Consider the following 24,154-nt stretch of genomic DNA (forward strand, 5'->3'; position numbering starts at 1 on the left):
TACCTTCCAGCACCTTGACTCACTCATCACAATGTTCTTGAAGGGCTTGGCACCTCCTGACACCTTCCTGGGTGTGGAAGACTGTGCTGCTGCCACCAAAGTCCCCACAGACACCAAGATTGGAGAAGAGCAGGAGAAATGGCCTCGGTCTTCCGGAGTGAGGAGATGAGCCTGATGCAGCTCTTCCTGCAGGTGGAGGCTGCCTACTGCTGTGTGGCTGAGCTTGGGGAGTTGGGTCTGGTCCAGTTCAGAGATGTGAGTAGTGTCTGGCCAGCACATTAAGCTGTGGGAGATGCGTCCTAGGGTGTGCTTGCCCTTCCCTCAAAGCACTTGGAGAAGTTACACCTGCAGGGTGGTCACAAAGCCAATGGCAAAAGTGAGGTTTCCCTAAAGCTGATCTGGAAGCCAAGATCTGACTCATCCCTGAGTCCCCATCCAATGTTCTGCTCGCACTCTGTACCACCTTAGGAGGATTCATTTCACCACCAAAGCCCGGGGTGTTTCTCCATGAAAGTCCATCTCCTGCTGTCACAGTAAGGCTGGTTAGAAATCAGCCTAGTATAAGGCCCCGATGTCCCCAAGCTGTAAGGATGTCCAAGATACTGCCCTGCTATTGGGAGCCTGTAAGATGCAGTCATGTTGGTCATCCACACCAAGGGCATTCATTCTTTGTTGATGTTAGAAGTGAGCATGGCAGTGTGCAGCATTGCAGCCCTGGGCTTGTTTTCCCTTCTGTTTGTAGCTGAATGCAAATGTCAACAGCTTCCAGAGGAAGTTTGTGAATGAAGTGAGAAGGTGTGAATCCTTGGAGAGGATCCTGCGTAAGTAAACACTTGTCAAATGCAATCGGCTTTCTGCCAACTGGTGGTGTGGGATTTATTTCTTTGTTAAGTGCTCTCACACTGTGGAGCAGAATTAATGGCAAAATGGTGATGTTTTCATCTGAGCCCCTGCAAATGTTTTGCATGTGTCAGCTAATTACCACTTCTCCCCATATGGGCAATAAATTGTTGCCCCTGTTTTGACAGTGGTTAACCAAACTGAAAAGAGGTTAATTAGCTTGTATAAAATCACAAGATAAATCTAGGGCTGGGCAGGAAGCTAATCCAGATCATCTGACTCGTACACCAGTGCACCACTTCTCAAGGCCAAGGGCTTCAGCCTGGAAACAAACTCTTAAAACCGAAGCAGCAGAGCTTATGGCACTCACTGCCCCATGGATGTGTGCCCTGTGAGCTTTGCACTCCCCCTTCCCTTCCCATCACAGGTGCCCACCATAGCCACTGTGACAGCACTTGCCATATTGCTAGAGTGCAGGAGTGAAACCTGAGCTTGTGAACACCTTATTCGCTGCCACAAGCAAGGCGATGCCAGTGCTCGCACAAATGTGCCAAGGCTGGGGGCTATCCAGGTGGGAGCAGCTACTATGACTTCAGGACAAACAAAATTCTCATGGAAAAAGGAAGCTGTTTGGCTGTCCTGTCCTTGATGGCTGTGTACATGTATTGGGTGATGGCCCTTGTATGTTGTTGCCTCTTGTCACACAACCGTGTGATAACTTGGTCCTTACAGGGGTCTTAGCAGCAACTGGTGGCCAGGGTGATGCAGTAGGAATAGCTTTGTACTGAGACTTCTGTATCCTTTCCTTTCAGGTTTTCTGGAAAACGAGATGGAAGACAATGCTGAGATAGTCAAACTAGAAAAGTACCCAGAGACCCCCTTGCCACGGGAAATGATTGATATGGAGGTATAAAATCTGGAGCAAGCCAAGAAGAGATAAAAGGGAATGTGCACCAGGATATCTGTGTAATATGCTTGATACAGCTCTCCCCTGCAAGGAAGTAGCTGAGGCTTGCACAGCTCTTCCTGCCTGTGGAGGCGCTCCCTGAGTCACCGTCTCAGCAGTTCGGTTAAGGCTAGTCCAAAGGACCCCAGTCTTTTTATCACCACCTGTGAAACATCCCTTTGGTCCCACATGTTAATGGAAATGGACCACAGCCACAGAGTGCCCCATCATTCAGTAGGAGAGAATAAGAAGGTTTTTGGTGATTAACCAGGACAGTTGGCATTAGAACCTGCTTCACTGCATAAAGTGCCCAGGGCTGTCTGTCCTGGTGAGAGTGTGGTTGTGACATAGTAATATTTGGGCCCAACACAAATATTTGTACCTTGCTTATGAATGTACAAGGGATGCTTTATTCTAGACCAGCTGAAAGCTAAGTTTACCAGTGGGGTGATTTTTAAATGCTGCACATGTAGGTGAGTAGGAAGAAACCTTATGATTTCCAAGGGCTTCAGCTTCATGAGCAAGGTGGTTAATTGGTGTGCTCCTGGACCCACAACTCCACTTAAATTTTGTCCGAGAGGTAATGAACCTAAGCTAATGTCTGTGTTGCAGGCTGCTTTTGTAGTCAGTAGACTGAATGCCAGTTCACCTAGGGTTTGAGATGTCCTGTGGGGAACCACGGAGGTGCCAAGGCAGGCTGAGACACCTACACCACCCATGCACTTGCCTGTCTTTGCTTCAGTCAAATGAGACAGAACTCCACTGCCAGAAAGGACAAAGCACCCAGTAGGGAATGTGGCATTTAGAAAATGAGATATTGGCATTAATGGATATCTTCTGTGAAATTCTGTGTTTATTGAAGTGCTCATTGAATATTTCTGCATTCCTCCTTGAAAAAAAAAATCAACAAAACAACCATTTATTGTTTGCAATTTGATATCAGCTTGCTTAAGGGCCATTGGTCTGCTTCAGAGTTTTTCTGGATGTGCTTGGACCCTAAACAGACAGTGTTGGAGAAACTTGAAGCTGAGCTCCTAGAAGCCAACCAGAACCAGCAAACACTGAAACAGAACTTCCTTGAGCTGACAGAACTCAAACTTCTACTGAAGAAAACTCAAGACTTCTTCGAGGTGAGAGCCTCTTTGCTCTCCCAAGAGAGATGTTCCTAAAAAATAATTACATTTTCATTATTGTGTGTTGCTCTTATTGATTTTTAATGAAATCCCAGTGGTCTTTACCACAATCCTTTAAGTTTCCAGAAGCACCTCAGTCACTCTGGAGCCTTCGTAGCTCTGTGAGTCAATGGGGCTTAAGAATTTGGGTCCCAAATCTCTTTGAAAACAGCATTTCTGCTTTTCAGTTGCTAAGATGTAACTCACTTTTCTTTTTTTTTTCCTTCTTCTTTCTCGTTTTTTTGTCTAAATCTCTCTGGAAAGAAATAAGAAAATAGTTTTAAAATTGGCAGTGCTGAATAGTTTTATAAAACTAATGTTTTCCAGGCAGAAACCAATCTCCCAGATGATTTCTTCAGTGAAGACACATCTGGATTGCTGGAGCTGAGAAGCACTCCTGCTGCTGCAGCTGCCAAACTCGGGTGTGTATTGGTGATGGTAACTCATGCTGGTATTTCTGAAGTCCTGTTCAAATCTTTTATTGACAAAGCATATGCCTGCAGAGGGTTCACCTTGGTGGGTGTACACCAGCATCTCACGTTGAACCGCAAAGATACAGTCAGGTGCTTTATGGGAAAAGGAAAACAGGAGGGATTAAAGATAAACTCCCACTTCAAAACTGGTACTTTCTGCCTCTGTCATCCAGACACTCTTTCTTCATGTGACTTTAAGAATTTCTCTGTTCCTCTGTTCCCAGCCAGAATTGTCTCCTCCCAGCTGCAGAGCCCTGGCTGTCATGGACTAGAAAATGAGATTACGAAATCATATGTGTTACAGGCTCCAAAAGACTTAGAATGTAATTTATCTTGTAATTTATTTTTTAACTCTGCTCAGATTCACAGCAGGGGTAATAAAGAGGGAAAGGATGATACCCTTTGAGCGTTTGCTGTGGCGAGTCTGCAGGGGGAACATCTACCTGAGGTACACTGAAATGGACACCACCCTGGAGGACCCTGTGACAGTAAGTGCCAATATGATTTAGCTTCATGTTGTTCCTCTTGTCTGCCTGTGACCTGCAGAAACTGAACTGGTACCCTGAGCTTGCTGCAGCACTCACTGTCCTACTGAAGCTGGGTGTCTGAAGGCAGCCTGTAGAAGAAAGATAAGAAAGTTGGAGGGTGGGAGAAGTTCTTTTGATAGTGCTTACTCTTTTTGCCATAGTCAAGGTGGCTTCTTTTTCCTACTTGGTTAAGATGCATGTGAGCCCTAGCAGGGTGGGTGTGCTACTGGGAGGTGAGCTGCTGCTGTCCTCACCTGGGGCTAGCCACAAAGGGTCGATCCTCCACGGTGCCTGTGGGGTGAGCCCTGTGCCTCTGTGGACCTTTGGTACCCTGCCTCCCCACTCCACATTGCTCTTCTCCCCCATAACTCAGAGCTGTCATCCATGCCATCTACAATAGCTTTGCTGCCAGAAAACTGAGGCTGGGGGCAAAAAAAAACAACCCAGTAGTTAGACTGATGGGAAAAAAAACATCTCTTCTTCAATGGACTTTTTGCTCTGGTGTGTTAAATTCTCCTTGAATTGTGTTGTAGAGAGAAGAGATGAAGAAGAACGTGTTCATTATCTTCTATCAAGGAGAGCAGCTTAAACAAAAAATCAGGAAGATTTGTGATGGGTAAGGCAGGCCTGTGGGCAAACCACAGTGACTCCCATGGAGGTGTTTACCTGTCAGCCTAAGCTGGCTAAATTTGGAGCTGGAGATTAGATCTCCAGCTCTCTGGCTGTCAGCTCTGCCACTGAGCTCCCTTCTGCTCCTCGGTATTGCTGCTCCTAATCACAAAACATATTTATCACCTCGGCACTTGGAAATTGAGGTCCTAAATTTTCCAAAGTGACTTAAAGATGTTGGGAGCTTCAGTTGCTAGGATTTTAACTTGGGACATCTTAAAGGAAACTGTTTCTTGAGAAATACTTGGCATCCTTCCCCTGAAAATCAGGTGCCCTATCTTGGGCACTGGGGACATGGTAATCCCTGACCTGCTCTTGAGTCTTCCTGCATTTCATCATAAAATTATGATGCTGGAGTTTATTCAACCCTTTCCCAAGGCCTTGGAGCAATATCAGTGTAATCAGAGACAGAGCCCAGGAGAGAAATGAAAGCCTCATACAACCTGACTTGTTTCCACCCTGTTAAGCATCTTGAAAAGATAATTCAGGTTGAATATTTTGTTACTCTTTCATAACACAGATGACTGATGGGCTTTGTTGCAGCGTAAATCAGATTTCACAAGGGGATCTGTCTGCTGTTACCAAATCCATTTCAGGTTTAGCCTCTTGGCCAGGCAGGGACAGCCTAGTGTCTGCAGGCTGAAGAAGGTCGTAGGGAGGTAGTGAACAATTGCTCTTACCTGGTGTGCATTTAGGGCAGGTCTTTCCTTCCACCTGCTTTTAATCAGAGTAAAAGCAGGAAGATCAGTTCATCCAGCTGGGAGAACTGACTTCAGAGCCATGAAGAGACAGACCCCTGGGGATCAGTAGCAATTCCTGGATTAGAAATGGGACCCTCCAAGGTGCCTTCTATAGACAGTGGAGGGCAATGTGCATCCTAAGGGCAATTAAGGCTTCCTGGAGTGATCATCTCTCTCTTTATTATAAAGAGAGCCACGGGAACATGGACACCTGAGGGAAGACTCCCTGCTCTTCTTAATCACTGGTTTCTGATCCTGTACAGAGGGAGTTTTGCTTTTGCCAGTGTGCAGGATCAGTCTGCTTCTGCCAGTCTTCAAGATTTCAGCAAGTCTTGTTCTCTCTCTGGATTGCAATTTCCTGACTGTGTTCCATTTCTTTGCCTGCTTTTTAGAGGCTGTTGAGTATCCTTTCTCCATTTCCAGTTGTGAACAGTTGCTGGTGCTGTGAATGCTTCCCATTGCATGTGTCAGTGGCCTTGCAAGTTGCCAAGCCATACATTTAGAGCTGACTGGGTATGCCCACAGAGTGATGCAGGCCCTTCATTTTGGAAGATTATCTGTTTTATTTCCGTGAAGCATTTTAAATTCCCTACAACAAACATTTTTTCAATGTGATGCCTGTCAGGATTTTCATTATGGGTTGTACCCAGAATCATCCAAATGGGAGGCATGTCCTTCTGCAACAGAGTGCAGCTGGGAGCATGAAGCCAGGCAGCACTGGAAGTGTGAGCAGATCCCTGCAGGGTGGCCATAATGTGCAGAAGTGTTATAAGCTGGAGGCATGAATGTAGTGGTATGTTCACAGAAAGAAACTTAGACTGATTTCTCTGAAGGAAAACATACCTACATAAAAGAAATTCACAGGATTTTGGTTGCAGTGCTGGTGCACCAGGGTTTGGTAACTGCCAGCTAATGAAGCTACACTTGAAATCATCCCTTTTGTCTTTTCTTACTCCTTTTCAAAATTTTGGCTGACTAATATACACATATATATGGAAGTTGTTTTTTTTTCTAAACATATTAATTCCATCCTTTTGTATTCTGTGGGACACTGGCCATCCCTTGTACTCAGGCCAAGACATTTTGGTCTGGTCCATCTTTAAGGCACAGTTAACTATACCTGAAGCAGATGGCAGTGTCATTCCAGTCCCAGCAGGACATTTCTGTTTAGCACTGAGGCATCATTCATGACAAATATATCCTGCAAAAACCGTGGGACTGGTATAAACCAGTCTCCTGCAAAGCAGGCTAAGATTTGTTTGCAGAGCAGTGTGCCTCAGGTTACACTTGTAGTCCCTGCTTGGTTCTAATTGGTACCATTAGTCTGCCAATTTCATGAGCATTAAGTCCATGCACAAATTTATTAGTGAAAGGTGTAGAGGGAGCAGGGAGGAGGAAAATGTAAGAATTTTTCTTTTCCTCCTTTTCTTGCGGCTGCCTCAATGCTAATGTGAATACTAAACTGGGTTTATCAATGTAAGGATTCCCTGCTGAATTCTCCTGGAGCTTTCAGAGATGTCTGGGCCATTAGGGTAAAGCGGATACTCAGTATGCAAAATGGCTGTTAAAAGATCAAAGCAACACTGCTGCAATAATGTTATTGGAAACGGGGGAACTGTACAGTATGGAGGAATAAGCTTTCAAGTTCGATTAAAAATCCTTATTAAAGATGAACTAAGAGCTGTGAAGAATAAGAAGATGGAAATAATTAGGTAGGGTGAATAACCTTTGGAAATGAATAGCAGGTGTTGAGTGAGGAAAGATTCAATTCTGGAAAGGGAAGTTTAGCTGAAGAGCATGTGCTGCCGTTAGACACAGCTCTGGGCTGATCTCTAGGAAACTGCAGTGTGTTTTGGTCAATTTCACAACTGTCCTCACTTGTGTGTGTGCTGGAACTGATTTCAGAGAGCAGGTGGTGATATATTCCGTGCTCAGACAAAGGGGGAACATGATGTTTATCTGTACACAGAGCATGCATGTTTCTGTCTTTTAAAGAGGGATAGCCCTCTACGACGCTGCTAACACCTTTTAATTCATCTCACCTGCAGAAAGGCAGCCCATCAGCAACCCTAACTCAGCGTAACTCCGCTGAAGGATGGTGGAAGTGTGTTAGGCAGGCACAAGATTCTAAGATCTTTATTCTGTAAAGAGGAGTGGTTTCTTCCTGCAGATCTGTTGGGGCAATATCAAAGGATAACATTTATAATGCCCTTGAAGTGGCAGGGCTGGCACAAGTGCTTGATACCACTGAACAAACCGAGTAGGAAAAAACAGCGATCTCTGCTATTTTAGTCACTGCAGTATCTTGGCTCAATTAAGGCTTGTAGGCACAGAGCCTTGCGGTAGTACACCTTGTGATCTGCAAGGTCCCACTGGGAAGTCCTTGTGTCTGCTTTTTGTGCATAAAGTATAGTCTGGGACTTGTTTTGCAGGCAGGACAAGTAGCTGTGTGCTTTTTGGAGAGATGTGCAACTTCCTTATTTCTTCTTGACTCTATTTGGCTCATATAGTGACTTTCAGCACACCGCAGTGTGCTGTGCCACTGTAAGCATCTTTAAACTAGTGTGACTTGCAGCTGTACAAGAGAAGGTCATTTAACATGGTATGGATGCAGCAATAAACAACACCGCACGTATTGGAATTCCATATTAGTCCTGACTATATCACACTGAACAAACCAACTAAATCTCCAAGACACAGCTTTAGGGGTAAGCTTATAAAAGCATTGATGCCACATCTAAACTGTCATAATGATTGGAGGGCTAGAATATGTCTTCTGTGGAGAAAGGCTGAGAGACTCAGGGTTGTTCATCCTGGAGAAGACTTTGAGGAGACCCAGTTGCAGCCTTTCAGTACTTAAAGGGGGCCTATAAGAATGATGGGGAGAGCAGGGCCTGTTGCAAACAGAACAAGAGGTAATGGTTTTAAACTAAACCAGGGAAGATTTAAACTAGATATAGGGAAGAACTTATTTGCAATGAGGGTAGTGAAACACTGGAATGTGTTTCCAGGAGAGGTTATGGATGCTCCATCCAAGGAAACATTCAAGGTCAGGTTGGACAGGACACTGAGCAACCTGATCTAGTTGGCTCACTGAAGTGGGGTTGGGCTAGATGACCTCTAAAGGTCCCTTCTAATCCAAAATATTCTATAATTCAATGATTCTGTAACAGACATCACTCTCAGATACTGAAAAAGCTTCACACATCCTTCTCTTGTTCCTGAGCTCGTTAGCCAAATGGATGGACCAGAAGCCAAGAGCCGGCTGTATGATCACCCTCCTTTTGTTTTATCCCTGGAAAACAGTCGGGGTTTTGGAGTGTTTTTACAGGGTGATTTACTCACGCAGCCTGCACGCAGGAAGGGTGTTCACTTGGTGTGCAGCAATAGCTCAGCTGCTGCCGTCCCCCAGTGACTGCGAGAGGGTAATGCAGAGCCAGGACGTGGTGGTTTCCAGGCTCAGTGCAAGAGGGACATCTATTGGCTGCCGTGTTAACCGAGCTGCCTTTGCCTGGCTGCGGGCTTTTTGTGGCTCTGCAGTGCACGCAGCTTGCGAGTGTAAGGGAGATGCCTACATCTTCTTGCTGACCACTGGATAATATCATCTACCTTGCAGCACCTCAGATAGGGAGTAGTTTTTCAGCTAGAACAGGCGAAAGGATCCTTTTTCTCAGGAAGAGATAAATGTACCTTTCTGGACCTTTCTGAGAGAGCAGGCACAATGTTGTAGTACCTAAAAGTATACTACCAGTTGAGGAAATTTTCCCCACCTTTGAGCTGAGAAAATCCCAGAGGAAGAAAAAGTCAAATAAATGGTGTTTCTCACTTCTCTCTTACTGAGGTTAGATTTCGTGCCACAGTCTATCCCTGTCCAGAGTCTGCCACAGAGCGCCGAGAAATGCTTGATGGAGTCAACACAAGGATTGAGGATTTAAATACAGTAAGTGGCAGTGACTTTACTGGGGTTTGAACCCTGCAAGTAGAATCTGCCCATACCTTGGTCCTATCTGAAACCTTGTGGTCATGGTCAGATCCCAAGCTTGTTTTGGGAGCTGGCTGTGCAGAGTTGGCTGGGGATGAAGCCGCTAGCCCAGGAGTGGTCCCCCAGCTGGTTGCAGAGGCCAGCAGAGGCTTTGCTCTCCCCAGGAGCTGCTGGGGGACAGCCTTCTATGTTGCTGTTGACCATACAGATGTCAGATTTAGACCTTGGGACATGGGGCCACAGGGTGGGACCTAAGGTCATCGGCAGCCTACAAGTATTGTAACCAAATAGCACATTGTCTAAAATGGTTTCATCTAGCTCTTACAGCATGATTTCCCTTAGCAGCTCACAAAGTGGTTCAGTCTCAACTGTAGTACATGAGGCTACATGAGGCTTAGAGAGGATTCTAAAGATTTCTTTTATATTTAAATTAGATTTTCTTTACTGAGGAAGACTAGGGCCTCTCATCACACTAGCAATGGAAAGTCAAGACTGCTATTATGAAGTACAAGTCTCCAAGCTCTTTACTCCACATTTAATACAGGACTGAAAATTATAATTTCAGTTGCTGTGCGTCCTCAATGGATTGCATATCCATACACTGTACCAGGACTTTACATCTTTTGGGGGGATCCCTACCTGTGACCTTTTTATCATCACACATGACAGTTAGTAGGTCCCAAGGCAGGAGGGAATGGACACCCTGTTTGCCTGAGGTAACCCATTTGCTGTCATCCCATCTGTGAAATGCCTGTGGCTGCCAAGCATGCACACAAGTCTGCTTCCAAACCGACTTTCACTCCCGAGCATCATGGGCAGCCAGGCTTCTTCAGCACTCATAGACCAAGCAGATTATCTTCCTAACATGTTATCTCCCCTGCTCATTTATGCAGCAGGACCGTGGTGGTCACATCATGTATGGAGGTCCCACCAGGACCATAAGCTATAGCTGCTACAGTGTAGGCACACTTGTGGATGTGATGTGCTCCAATTTCATGGCACAGAGCTGCCTACAAGAGTTGGCAGGTTGGGACCACATGTTGAGATATGACAAGTCTGTAAGCAGTTGGGTAAGGAGTCAGTCTCACAGCTCAGTTGCTCCAGATGGTCTCCTTTATAATTACAGAGGCTTGGGACCATGCAGGGAGAGTTCTTAGTGACCACTGTGCACCTGGTGCCAACCACTCCTGTGTCCAGACCGGCACACACTGCCCTCCAGGATACCCTGCACATTCATAGAACTCCCTCTTCTGCCTTCCTTCCCCAAATAACTGTTGAGTAGATCATGCCACCTGTGCCTTCCTGTCTCCAGCACTGACTGTCCTGTGCTTACAGGTGATAACCCAAACTGAGTCCCACCGCCAGCGACTGCTGCATGAGGCAGCAGCCAACTTGTGGTCCTGGGGGATCAAGGTGAAGAAAATCAAGGCCATCTACCATATCCTGAATTGCTGTAACATTGATGTCACCCAGCAGTGCGTCATTGCAGAGATCTGGTTCCCAGTGGCTGATGCTGGCCGGATAAAAAGAGCTCTCCATCAAGGAATGGTAAGAAACCAAATTCTGGGTCTGTCAAGCTCCCACCCAAACTGTATTTTTTTTATATGTTGAGCATATGTTCAGACTTCTGTCTGTTACCATAATGCTGGGGTCCCATTTCTGTTTGAATTAAAGTTAAAGTTGTCACATGGTGGCTTGGCCTTGGGGAGTTAGGTTCAGCATTAAGTCTTAGCAGGTTTATGATCAACCTACAAGTCAGCAGTGCTGGCAGCTTTCCCTGAACAAATCAATACCACAGAAAATGGAAAAGTCTAGAAAAAGGGTTGAGATATAACACTCTTGAGCTAGATTTCATGTTGCTACCCATACATGTTTGGACAAAGACCGTGCCCTGCTGTGGGACCGATTCTTCTCCGCTAGCCACTCTGACTGCATCTGTCCTTGCTGCTGGGTTTGCAGGAGCGCAGTGGCTCTACTATTGCCCCTATCCTTACCGCCATACACACCAGGATGGCACCACCCACCTTCAACAGGACCAACAAGTTCACAGCTGGATTTCAGAACATTGTGGATGCATACGGTGTAGGCAACTACAGGGAGATGAACCCAGGTGAGAAACACTCAGCTACCTGGCTACCTGCACTTGGCTTGCTAGAGCTGAAATCAAGCCTTTGACCTCTGTCACTATTCTAAAACAAGCTCTCACTGCTGACTAAGAAATCCGAACTGTATTTTCTGCTGGTAAAAACTGATACTGTTTGGTACATGGGTATGGATTTTCTCAGGCAAAAACTTGGCCATCAGTCTTCAGTGACTGATCGTGGCAGGAATAATGAACTACATAAAATACAGGATGGAGAACAAATGGTGAGGTAACAGCTCTGAGGAAAAGACTTAAATTCACAAGATAGATAGAAGTTGATCTCATTCTGCTGAGAAAAAAAAAAAAAAAGACCAAAAAGACCTGAGAAAAGTATGAACAATGGTAAAGAATCTCAAAGAGACAACTGAGAATGAACAGGAACCTAGAAATGAGGGCCCATGGGAAAGGATGGGATGAACTCAGATTGTTGAGGCTCAGAAATGTGGTAGTAAACTTCAAGTACATTATTCTGTTGCAAAACATAATGCAGTTGTCTACACACAGTGTTTGTTATGGCCAGTGGGGTGGGCTGCTTCTCTGCTGAGGCCTTTTTGTTTAGGAGAAGCTGAGCTTCTTGACCTTTCCTTCCTTCAGCTCCATACACTATCATTACCTTCCCCTTCTTGTTTGCGGTGATGTTTGGGGATTGTGGCCATGGTGCTGTTATGCTGGGCTTTGCACTTTGGATGGTCATTAATGAGAAGAGCCTTCTGGCCCAGAAAAGCACTAATGAGGTGAGTACAAAGGAGCTGGTGCATCCCATCAGCATAGGAAAAGGTTCATTATCCTCATTTGATAAAGGGGGTATCCAGCCTCACAAAGGCTGAGTGAAGATCCTTCCAAGATGCTTGTGATGCAAAGTTTTGGCAAGCAGTTCTGCCTGCTTCTGCAGAGAAACCTGGATGAGCCCAAGGGACCCAGAGTTTCCTATGAATAATTATATATCCATGGATTAGTACAATCATGTCTCCTGTTGACTGAGGCCCACCATTTGATGGGACTGCATGTGCTTTGATCACAGTACTGCCTTCTCCCCCTGCAGATCTGGAACACCTTTTTCAGTGGGCGTTACCTGATCCTGCTCATGGGCATATTCTCCATGTACACTGGCTTCATCTACAATGACTGCTTCTCCAAATCATTCAACATCTTTGGCTCTTCCTGGCATATAGTCCCCATGTTTAAAAATAAAACTTGGAAGTAAGTGGCTAAATGTGGGAAACAAGTGAAAACACACTGAGTGGGAGCATGTAGTCTATGGAAGAAAGACACAGAGAGTGCCTGTGTGGGGAAGGGAATAATTCCCTGCTGTGGATGCAGTCATGAATGAATCAGAGGTTTTGTCTGACATGCACAGACAACTCACACTATTGAAATGGAAATGTGGAGTCCCTGGGAGCATGCCTGTTTGTTCAGGCACTGATGTGCTTAAAAATCTGCAGGTGTCCGGGACCGATGCACAGAGAATTGTCAGAGTACTAGAGACTGTCGTTGTGTAGGACCCATGTGCACACACAGACACACACACAGACACACAGACACACAGACACACACACACATGTGTGCAGACAAGCCCACGATAACAGTTGACAGAAAGGCTGGAGTCAATGGCAGGCATCCCATATGGTAATCCTCAGCACAGCTCACAGAAATGTACCCCAGGCTTACATGGTGAGATTAAACTGCAAAGATCATTTCACTTTTCTTTTTTAGTAAGGATGTGCTTCTACAGAACACGGTGTTGCAGCTGGATCCAGCAGTCCCAGGAGTCTACTCTGGAAATCCATATCCATTTGGAATAGATCCGGTAATTAAATTAAATTGCTCTAAGATAATTTGTATTTCAATTCTGGTTCTGCATATTGGGTGCATCAGTAGCTCCCTGCTCTCTCTCCTGAAGCTGTGCTCTTCACTTCTTTCTCTTTGCCAGGTGTTCTTTGCAAAGTCATTGTGGTGCTTTTCTTAGCAATCATGGATATATACTGCACTGATAGCAGCAAAATGCTAAGCAGGAAGGAACTTTGATTGCACTGAAGAGTGGTCTTGTCCTGCAGTCTCCACTCTGTCACCAGGCTCCTGTACTCAGTTTCCTTACTTGGGTACTTAACCCACTCCAGAGCTATCTCAGAAGTTTGAGGCCAAAGTCCTGATTCCTACGTAGTGTATTTATATTATGAAGTATGAAGTAAATTCCAGTGTTGGTTAATGGATCCACATTTCCTTCTCTATGTCCTGTTTCCCTTTCCTTGATGTTATCTTTTTATCAGTAGTGAATTTCAGTTGTTAACATAAAGCTTTCCTGTTTCAATTTTCATATCAGCCAGTTAACCTCTGTTCTGCTGGATGCACTCTCACCTCAGTTTGTCACACAAAGAAACACTGGCTGCCCCTTGTTTGCAGACAGATTGAACTTGTAGTATATTTTTCACAAACCTGGATTGAAATTCTGCCCAGGACACAGGCAGTGCAGTCCAAGAAGTCACAACAGAGGAAGATTAATTTTCTGTACATTGCCCCAACACCTCCCTGATTTACATTAACACAGGCTAACCCCTCTCCCACCCTGGCTGCTGCCTGCTTGAGAGGCTCTCTCATCTGGGAGAGAGGAATGGCTGAACAAGTGCTGGCAAAAAAGGGATGAAATGGAAGGTAGGAGTGCCCATGTAGGAAATATTTTTGTCATCTGCTCAGGAGGGTGGATGGCTCTTTGCATTTTGCAAGTCCTGGCAGGATGGCTTAGTTATATCTTAGAAAAGAGTCCCCCTGAGCTGAGGAGGCTAGACAGTGTCTTCCACAGCTGTAGAAGTGGCAAAGCATGTCAGATAAAGGCACATGCACTCCTGTTTTGCCTCCTAAATAATTCTAATTTCCCTATTTCTGTTCAGGTACTATACTTAGTGTCTGAAAAGAGGTATCTACTAACCATCTCTGAGGTCAGAAGACTCTGGGGTCTGTGAAGTTTTAGAAGAAAGGAGAATCAACCCTGAAGCTCTATAGTATAAAAAGGAAAGGACTGAGAAGAGGCATATGGTTACTGTCCTAACACAGCTGAAAAGTTTCTGCAGAGAAACATGTGATAAACTCATCTCTGTGGCCAAAGAGTTGGAATGAGTTCTTTTTGCTAAAATAAAAGTTTGGAAATGTTCTGCCCTCAGAACTTGCCTGGTGAAGGTGGAAAAAAATTCTGTAGCAGCAGGAGGCATTTTCTCATGCCTTTCCACCTCTGCTAAAGGAAATTACTTAGCCTAAGGGCAGGGAATGACACTGAAAAAAATCTAGGCTCTGTTACCAGCCTTTGCATTGGTATCTTGAGAACTGAAGCAAAGGCACTACATCAGTTTAAACCCCTGTTATTTCCTTTGTTAAACAAGGATAATACTTTATGCCTTTTAGATGAGAAGCTTGGCAAAGTGAAAAGTACTGTAAGGAACACCTTGATTTCCTTTGCTTTGTTATCTTCTTACTAGAACTGGTGGGAATAAATTGGTGGTGTCAAAGTAACAACTTCCACAAGTCTGTTATTGATCAAACACCTGAAAATCTTGTTCTGTTCCTCTCTGCTCCTTTCCCCAAAGATATGGAATGTTGCATCGAACAAGCTGACTTTCCTAAACTCCTACAAAATGAAGATGTCCGTTGTCATAGGGATTGTGCACATGATTTTTGGGGTGGTACTCAGTCTCTTCAACCACATGTAAGTTTGTTTCACCAAGCCTGTTCCTGCCTGTTTCTGAACTCACCCCTAAACAAGTCCTTCATTGAGAGAAGGCCTCATATCTCAGAGAGATTACTTGAATTTTGTCCTTTCCCCACTGCAAATAAAAATGCAGTGTACACTGATTCACACCACTGAGCACTGAGTCCAAAGGCCAGAAGGACAGCCATGACATTGCAGATATTCTCTTGGATGAAGTCTCTCTTTCACTTTCTCCCTTATATTCTTAATTCTGCAGGAATAATGAAATATGCTAAAATAAAACTATGTATAGCACCTCCCACTTTTGATGACTTCTGTCTCAGAAGACAAAACTTTCAGCCTAGTCCAAAGCACACTGAAATTTTGCAGTGTGCATTTGTTAAGATCTATAGGTGTGCATGTTTATATCTCTGCCTCTATATTTTGCAACAAAAAATAAGAAATGGTGACAGAGTTGAGGGGCTAACACTACTGTCCTGAGAGAATCTGCAAAGCTGGAAGGTATGTAATGACCTTCAAGGACAGAAAGCGTTTGCAGGCAACAGAGAAGAGGGCTGCCCTTACAGAACTGATTCTGAACTTGGTTCTGACCTTCCTCAGCATATTTTACTTAATTTGTAAATTAGCTTTTTAAATTCTTTTTCATCTGTTTTGATTTCAGTGCAGTGATCTTTTGAGGTGCTGAGATATTGGTGGGTCAGTTATGAAAACCCTCAGAGAATTAGCATGACCAAGCTTTTGTACTTAAATAATGGCTTTTGCTGACAAAGGCTGTAATTACAGACTTCTTGCTTGGGTAGTCATAGTTTTATGTTTCTTACCTTATTTTCCAAAGACTAAGTAGTGTACAGTACTCCCATATTTTGGTGCAACCTTGTATTAATGCCTACTGCATTAATTGTTCTTGTCTTTCCTCCTTCTTTGCAGCTACTTCAAGAAATACATAAACATTATCCTTCAGTTCATTCCAGAAATGATTTTTATTGTCTCTCTTTTCGGCTACCTGGTCTTCATGATTATTTTCAAGTGGTGTAGTTTTGATGTACATTCATCCCAGAAAGCACCAAGCATCCTCATCCACTTCATCAATATGTTTTTGTTCAATTATAGTGACACTTCAAATGCTCCACTATACATGCATCAGGTAGGAACCAAGCAGCATGAATTCACTATGGGCTATTTTGGAGTCACAGTGGGTGTAGCAGAGAATGGGCATATAAAGATGGGGAACAGGTTCAGAAGCTCAGTCACAAGTGCCAGTCTAATAGAAGTTGTTTCTTCTAGTATTCATGTTCACCTTGTAGATAGATAGGACAGAGAAGCTGTTAATCAGTGATGCAGAGGAAACCTCATTCTTGGTGTCATCCATACAAGCCTGATGATGCAGTTTCAGATACTTTTGTGGAAAAAAGGAAACAAGGTTTAGAGATGCAAAGCTGGGTATTGCAGATGTGCTCTCCCTTGGCACAATGCTAGTGACAAAGCAAACCTGTCCTTTCCTTGAGAATTTGTTCTTTGGGTTTTTTGTGTTTGTTTTTTTTCTTTTTTGAAACCTTGAAAAATATATTTTTTCAGCTAAAATTAGAAGTAGGTAGAGGATCTTCTGGCAGCTTTTTGTCAGAAACATCTCCTTTGGGGAGTCCAGGTAAACAAACAGACTAACTCCAAAAAAATAACAACAAACCAAACAGGGAAAAAAAGTTTCCTCTAAGAGAAAGCTTCTTTTAAAGTAGTCTCTATTTATTTGGTCAGAACATGGACTTTTTTTTTTTCTTGCTTGAGTTTATGTCAGCATCATCAGTGAAGCATCTGTAAGCAAATGCTGCCTCCAGCGACATGAATGCATCTACATGTCAGTTGCACACTGACTACCGCATGAGCTCAGTTTTAGGGCTGCTGGTGAGTCAGAGTTAGTAGAGAGCCCCAAGGAGTTCCAAGTAACCCTATTAAGGCTGAAGGGTGATTTGGGAAAGCATAGTTTTCCCAGCCTTCAAAAAGTCATTAGATAATGTTTTGCTTTGTAACAATTCAAAGCCTTTCCAAGAAGTAATTTTTTCCTCATATTTCTATCCCTCCTCCCCTACCAGTAACTGTCATCCACCTGGGTAGTCTGACATCAGTTATAGAGCCATCAGAGATCTGAGCCAACTTCCAAAAAAGGCAGAAGTTGTACTTTGGGGTTTTCTTTCTTTGTTTTCCTTAAAGTACCAACAGTTATGCTGGGACAGAATAGGGGTGGCATACTGCAACTGGAGCACCTTAAGTTGTGGGGACAATGTGTTATCAAACCTGAGCTGTGGAGATTCAGTTACCTTCTGTTGAACATAAGGAGGAAGTTATTCACAATGAGAGTGGTAAAACACTGCAAGAGGTTGCCCAAGGGTGTGGTTGAAGCCCCATCCCTGGACACATTCAAGCTCAGACTTCATGTGGTCCTGGGCAGCCTGATCTAGTTGGAGATGTCCCTGCTCACTTCAGGGGAGTTGGGCAAGATGACCTTTGAGGGTCCCTTCCAACCCAATGCAATCTGTGAATCTGCTGTATTTTAAAAATTGCCATTTTATCTAATGATAAATGTAGTTGGATAAAGGAAGTAACTTTTTGCTCTTCTTGTTGTTTTGTCTTTTAGAAAGAAGTGCAGACTTTCTTGGTCATATTTGCCCTGATTGCTGTTCCCTGGATGCTCCTAATTAAACCTTTCATCCTTCGAGCCAACCATCAGAAAGCACAGCGCATGGTAAGGGCTGTGGGTCAGGCAAGGGGACATTCAGTACAGCAAAAGCAAAGCTGAGGGGACAAACCCCAGGAATTATTTGCAGTGCTCTAATTCTGCTTTTGTCTGATCTCAGAGTTTCTCCAGTGATTTCAAACTGTGCTTTATGGCATATGCACTGAGCACATGCATGGACATTTGGCTGAGCCATCTTAATGGGAAGCAGGAGCTTTGGTCACAAGGCTATACTCTGTTGGGAGAGGCTGACATTGAGCTCTTGCAAGTGTTCTATCCAGAACCAGAGAAGATTTAGAAAGACTGAAGTACTAGTAAAGCCCAGACAAAGACCTCACTTCTCAGTTCACAACCACCACTAACTGGTTGGCTGCTCTGTTAGGATACTCCTGGTCTTGGAGAGATCAACAGTGCTTGGAGGAGAAGCTTGATTTAAAAGCTGCTTTCCATCAGTGCTTTCTTCCTTAAGTGATTGCCTTCACATTAACAGAGCCCTCCATCCCATGGGCTCTGTGGTTTGCCCAGCTCTTTAGCACATAACTGTGGCTTCTGCAGTTTCCCAGTTGTTCATTAATTCTCTCCTTTATTACACTAACAGGACTTTACTTGTCTATGAGGATTTACTTCTCTTTATAGTTGGATTTAGTGCCTAGAGTAACTTTTATAGGGCACAGATGTTTTCATTTGAAGAAAGAGATGTTAGTTGTGCTGGATGACCTTTTCCAACCCAGTCACTTTTGACCTATAACTGAAAGCCAGGTCCCTGGGAGACCTTTGCAGCCCTGCCTCTGCACTGTAATTTCTTATTTTGTCATTCTTTTGGGATTTCAGTGGAGGCTTGACATGGCTGACTCCATCTCCTGCTTTTGTACTAGTAACATCTGACAGCTTTCTCCCACCTTCTATTATGCCCCTGTATTTCTCTTCCTAATTTTCATATATTAGCTGTCTGGTCACATCTTACATTTACCCAGATTTATGTTTGCAACAAAGTCTGTTCTCTATGCTGACATTCGGGTAAAGCAAAGATAAAGTGGGTGTGACAATGATTACTGCTGCAATAGGAAACAATATGATATCATGAGACCTTGCCCATGAAACCTGCTGGAAGCTATAAAGAGTGACAGGGCAAAACCTGACAGAAGCTGTAAGATCCAAACTTAGTTATGCTGTATAATAGGACTGTTATAGGCATATAAAGTAGGGCTGTTCTTATGCTGTGCTGTCATTTCTGGATTGAGGCCTCTAGAAAAGCTCTGTAAAGAGTGATTGCAGATAGAAGATGGGTTATTATCATGAGATTTTTGTCAATTTAAAATGAATCAAGAGATCTGATTTGTATTTCTGTCTGTATCCCAAGAACTGTGTGAACTTCATCAGGTTACATGATCCTTGCAACCTCTATTTCCCTTTCACCTGATGCTAATTCTTTTGATTTGCATCCATCTGATTATCAGCTTTAATGTACCTCAGTTTTCTCATTTGCCAAAAGTGATAGATCTTTTCATGCTGTGTATAAAGGGTGCATTGTGAAACTAGAAACTAGCTCCAAAATAGTTTGAATCACTGGAAAATGCTCTAGGATGGAAAATATGTAAGTATTGTTATTCATTCAACAGGAGAATTTAGTTTCTGTGGTCCATGATGACTGACTATTATTGAAATTTTCCTCATGCTCATGATATACTCCTTCATATGTTATTGATGTTATACTCCATCATGAGGTTATTGATGCAATTCTGTGCCATGATCTGCTTCATTTTGGTATCAACCTGTAGCATGACACAGAAGACTAAACACATTTTATTTTGGAAAGATCCGATCTCAAGCCATGTCAGGAAACCCTGGAGGTGAAAATGAGGTAGATGTCCCAGAGACCAACCACTCCAAAAAAGCTTCCCAGGGAGACCACGGTGGTGGCCATGGAGGACATCAGGATGATGATGAAGAGGTAAGAAAATGTGAGCAGAAAATTGTTCAGACAGACACAATAGCAGAAAACACAATCAGCAGAATTTTGCAGAGTTGTCAAGGTGCACTGTTGCAACAGTTTGTGTTTCCAAGCACAGCAAGCACTGGATTTTCATAGAGTGAATTCCTCTTCATTTTTCCTCTTCTTTTACCTGGTGAGTGAGGGCAAGTATTCTTGCAAACCTCAAGATTTTACAAGCCCCAGGCTCTTGTTTCCTGTGGGGTGGTTGTTTCAGTTCCACGTTGCACCCAGAGAAGATCAAGCCTTCTCCAAGAGCCAGTGAGTTTTCTTTCCCTTGAATTGCAGACAAACATTTCAAAGTTGCCAGCCTGCAGCACTGGCTAGGGAGAAAGGCCTTCCTTTGGCAGATATCATAAAGGGCTTCTGCAGCATGCAGTAACAGGGTTAAAAAGTGACAGAAGTGTTTGTAGCAGTTGGGAGTACCAACACTCTTGAGTCTGGGTATGACAGGCTGTTCCAGCCACAGGGAACATTCACAGCCTTAGAAGATAAGCTATTTCATCAATACCTACCAAAAGAGGTATGCCAATAGGCAGATAGTCTGAAACCCCTGTTACAGGTAGGAATTTCTGTCTCTATAAGGAATCACAAAGGTTGGTGATAATTGGATTGACATCTAAAGATTTGAGATTTTAAGACTGGAATATGATCTGGTTGCCGAACAATTGTTTTTCACTGGAATTATGCAGGAAGAATGTAAGGGAAGATGATACAGAATTGACACTTTTCTGAGCAGTCTCTTTATCTGGCAAATATCTTTGTGTTGCTCAGCATATAGCAAGGAAAAAGGAGGAGTATAAAGATCCTTTCGTGGAGTGTTGCTCTGTTAATTGAGAAGCCTTGAGCTAAGAACGAATAGAATGCATTTGGTTTTACTTTGTTTCAGTTCAATTTTGGAGACACGTTTGTCCACCAAGCTATCCATACCATCGAATACTGCCTTGGCTGCATCTCCAACACAGCATCCTACTTGAGGCTCTGGGCACTGAGCTTAGCCCATGCACGTGAGTGACTGACTACCTGTTACCTCACCAGCAACTCCATGCTGATCACTGCTGCTGGTGGTGTTTACTGCTCCAAATTTCTCCAAGTCAGAGTTCTCTTTGTGGATGTTTGTGTCTTTGTGTCTTGGAATGTTTTGCTTCAGGACAGATCAATCCAAGCATTTCATGGTCACTGTCTCAGTGTTCAGTGGTGGTGCCTGGCACCTATGTACCTGGCAGCTCCTGACTGCATTTACTAGCTGAGGTGTCTAGCTCTATGCTCTGTGTGGCATGGTGGGAAGCACAGTCCAAATGAGTTGTCCAGTTCATGGAGGTGGTATGGGAATCATAGCTTCATTTCCTAAAAGCCTTAGGAGATGTAGGTGAATGTCAAAATTTCTTGAAGCAGTTATTTTGATTTAGTTTAGTTTGGTTCAAGAACTCCTGGAATTTGTCATTTTCACTGGAATTTTTACCACCAACATTTAATGGAACCTGGTATTCCATGAGAAATGTGCAGCATTTTCAGTGTTTTTTGTCTTGGTTTAGGATAAACCCAAATGTTCAAATACTAGACATTGCCTCAGGCAGAAATTTCAGATTTTCAACTACTTTAATTTTCCCCAAATAGTTTTTATTAGCTATTGCTGTGCTGCCTCTGGCTAGGAGTTATGCCTGCCCTAAAGAACTGGGCATACAAAAAGGGAAAACAAAAGGGGGATCACACCATGGACTGGCAAGGGTGATCTGTATTTCTTGGCACAGAAATCAGTTTAGTAGGATTTGAGTGAAAGCTAATACACGTTATTTTTAAATAGAGGACAGATATCAAAATAAAATAAACAAACTAAAAAGTTTGGCTAAAGGCAGTCTTACGTTTTACTTTAGAATTCTGTCAGGAAAAAAAAACCATATTCCTTTGCAGCCTTACAAGCTGGCACTGACAGGATTATTTTTCCTGAGGGCAGCAGTTGCAAGGGATCCCTTGAATCTGTTGTCACCTAAAGTGACAGGCCATTGAATTTAAATATAGCTCAAGGACCAATGACTGGCAAAATGAAAGGCTGAACTGGTGGTTGAGGCACATGCATGGAGAAGAGGTGGGCTAAGTTGTTGTTGTACCACAACAGCAAAGTCGCTCAGTCCTGAATTTATCCTGTGTGACTGGGGTAGTTGAGTCAGGAATATGTTATTGAGCTGACAGGACACATCAGATATACCAGTCATGTGAATGTTGATATAAACCTGTGCAGGAAAAAAAAAAACCTTTAAGAGCATGCTGCAACCTAAACACAATACAGCCTGCACTGGGTGGGACCAACCAGTTGCCCTTTTTTTCATACCATAGCTTATTCTAAGAGAAGGGGCCGGGAGAACAGATGGGGATTACATATCTCCTGTGGGTCTTGGCTAACATCAGTCAATACAACTTCTAACCTAATCTACACATGCATTGACTATGTCAATCGATCATTCCACTGGGATTTAGCAGCAGGCAGTTGCAGAAGGCTCCACATACTGCTTATCTGCCACGTTAAAGAGCTGTAAATTAAATTGACTGTGTCATGCCAGGATAACAGCAGTCTTGGTGGTGCATGGACTTGTGATGCAAAGCCAAGCCAAACCAGTACCAACAGCTTCTAACACAGTGAAGAGGAATAATGAGAGACAGTCTGCACCCGCTTTTCTTGCCTGGCCAGCCTGGAGAGGCAGGGAGGCCATACATGTTTACCCTCAGGCACACTTTATCCTAGGCCACCTCATCTCACTTGGTAAAACGGGTGAGCTGCCAGACTGCATGTTGTGTCTGTTCACAACTGTTGATCACCACTGTTTCCCCTTTGTTTCCTTTTGCAGAACTGTCAGAAGTCCTTTGGACCATGGTGATGCACAATGGGCTCAATAACAGCAGCTGGGCAGGCCTCATCGTCATCTTCGTCATCTTCGCGGCATTCGCAGTGCTGACAGTAGCCATCCTGCTGGTCATGGAGGGGCTTTCAGCCTTCCTGCATGCCTTGCGGCTGCACTGGTAAGTGGTGTGGTTGTCTGGAGCTTTTCCCAGAGCAGTCTTTGGGAGGAATCAGGCTGTGGAAACAGGTGGCCACACCAGCCAATACTAGACATGCTGTGTTCATTAGGACATCAGTCTCCCTTAGCAAATGAAGTGAGGAATGCTCCTCCAAAGAGACATCAGAGCACCCTGCTTCATCTCTGAGCTGCTCCATGGAGCAACTTTCCTATCCTACTGAGCCTATGGTGGCTGTGGGCATGTATGCAAATGGCAGCCTGCAGGTTTGCCCTGGTAAACACACAGCACCACCAAGACCACTTTGACCTGCATGATAAGGCATGAAGGCACCAAAGCCACACCAATGGTTTTGTATCTCACCCAGATGTACCAACAAACAGACAGCTGGGGACTACCTATGGCAGGAAGAGTTCATCCAGGGCTGCAAAACCTTCTAAAAGCTTGGGGCTGATATCTTTAGCCCAAATTGAGCTCCAGGCTGTTTTGCCATTGTGGCAAACCAGTCTCAAGTTAGGTCATGCCTGCTTTAACTAGACACCAGTCCAGACCCTTAAGGATAGCAGTGCAAATGCACCATCAGACTAGTATGTAAAACTAGACCAAGGTAACAAATCACTTCTCAGCACCACCCTAACTTGACACCCAGCCTCAGCACACCAGCTGTGGCCTTTCTCACCACTGACATTGTGTGTGGAGGGGCAGAAGCCTGTCTCCTACCGGTGTGTGCTACCAGCAGGCAGTTATCCCAATTCTCAGAGCTATTAGAGGCAGTTTAGCAGGCGGGCAAGGTCCTCCCAACTGGCCTCATGAGGCTGAATAATGAAAAGTCAAAGCTGATGTGTGCTGGGTCTCTCCCTGCGCTGCATGTGTCTCACTGCCGGCTCCAGAAGGAGCCTGTGTTCCCAGCTCGGAGGCGGCCATCTCTCATGGCTTCCCTTTTTTCCCCAGGAGTGCCTTTTCTGTTTTTGGCTTCTTGGGTGGCTGTAAGTGCTGCCTGAAGGCTGCTCTGATGTCTACCTCTGTTCCTCCCCAGGGTGGAGTTCCAGAACAAGTTCTACGTTGGAGCTGGGTACAAATTTTCTCCCTTCTCCTTCAGGCACATCATCGATGGCACAGCAGAAGAGTGAAGCCAGTGCATCACTGCTTCACTCCTCAGACCAGGCTGTGTTTTGCTGTGGTCACTTTCCCATAGAGTAGGGTATATGGAATGGAACAGAACAGGGTATGCCCTT

The 24,154-nt window shown here is 44.3% G+C and overlaps 1 protein-coding gene across 2 annotated transcripts; it reads left to right on the top strand.

Moving 5' to 3' along the window:
- Positions 1 to 138: 138 nt before the first annotated feature.
- ATP6V0A4 (ATPase H+ transporting V0 subunit a4) lies at positions 139 to 24,049 on the top strand. Of its 2 annotated transcripts, XM_054386869.1 has the most exons (20): positions 139 to 255; positions 743 to 821; positions 1,653 to 1,747; positions 2,791 to 2,916; positions 3,286 to 3,380; positions 3,793 to 3,919; positions 4,492 to 4,574; positions 9,214 to 9,307; positions 10,685 to 10,897; positions 11,309 to 11,459; positions 12,087 to 12,226; positions 12,535 to 12,692; positions 13,206 to 13,299; positions 15,068 to 15,186; positions 16,117 to 16,333; positions 17,819 to 17,926; positions 19,734 to 19,868; positions 20,797 to 20,914; positions 22,751 to 22,922; positions 23,956 to 24,049. In XM_054386869.1, exons 1-20 carry the CDS (start codon positions 139 to 141, stop codon positions 24,047 to 24,049), a joined length of 2,535 nt encoding a protein of 844 aa, XP_054242844.1. The 2 variants fall into 2 exon arrangements, with proteins under 2 accessions (XP_054242844.1, XP_054242845.1); XM_054386870.1 differs by lacking the exon at positions 19,734 to 19,868.
- The last annotated feature ends 105 nt before the right edge of the window (positions 24,050 to 24,154 follow it).

The sequence above is a fragment of the Indicator indicator genome, chromosome 14, assembly GCF_027791375.1.
Source record: "Indicator indicator isolate 239-I01 chromosome 14, UM_Iind_1.1, whole genome shotgun sequence".
Lineage (NCBI taxonomy): Eukaryota > Metazoa > Chordata > Aves > Piciformes > Indicatoridae > Indicator > Indicator indicator.

Coding starts and splice junctions, on each gene's coding strand:
- ATP6V0A4 (XM_054386869.1), top strand. CDS start 139: ATGGCCTCGGTCTTCCGGAGTGAGGAGATGAGCCTGATGCAGCTCTTC. Junction 822..1,652: donor ATCCTTGGAGAGGATCCTGC/GTAAGTAAACAC, acceptor CTTTCCTTTCAG/GTTTTCTGGAAAACGAGATG. Junction 12,693..13,205: donor TTTAAAAATAAAACTTGGAA/GTAAGTGGCTAA, acceptor TTTCTTTTTTAG/TAAGGATGTGCTTCTACAGA.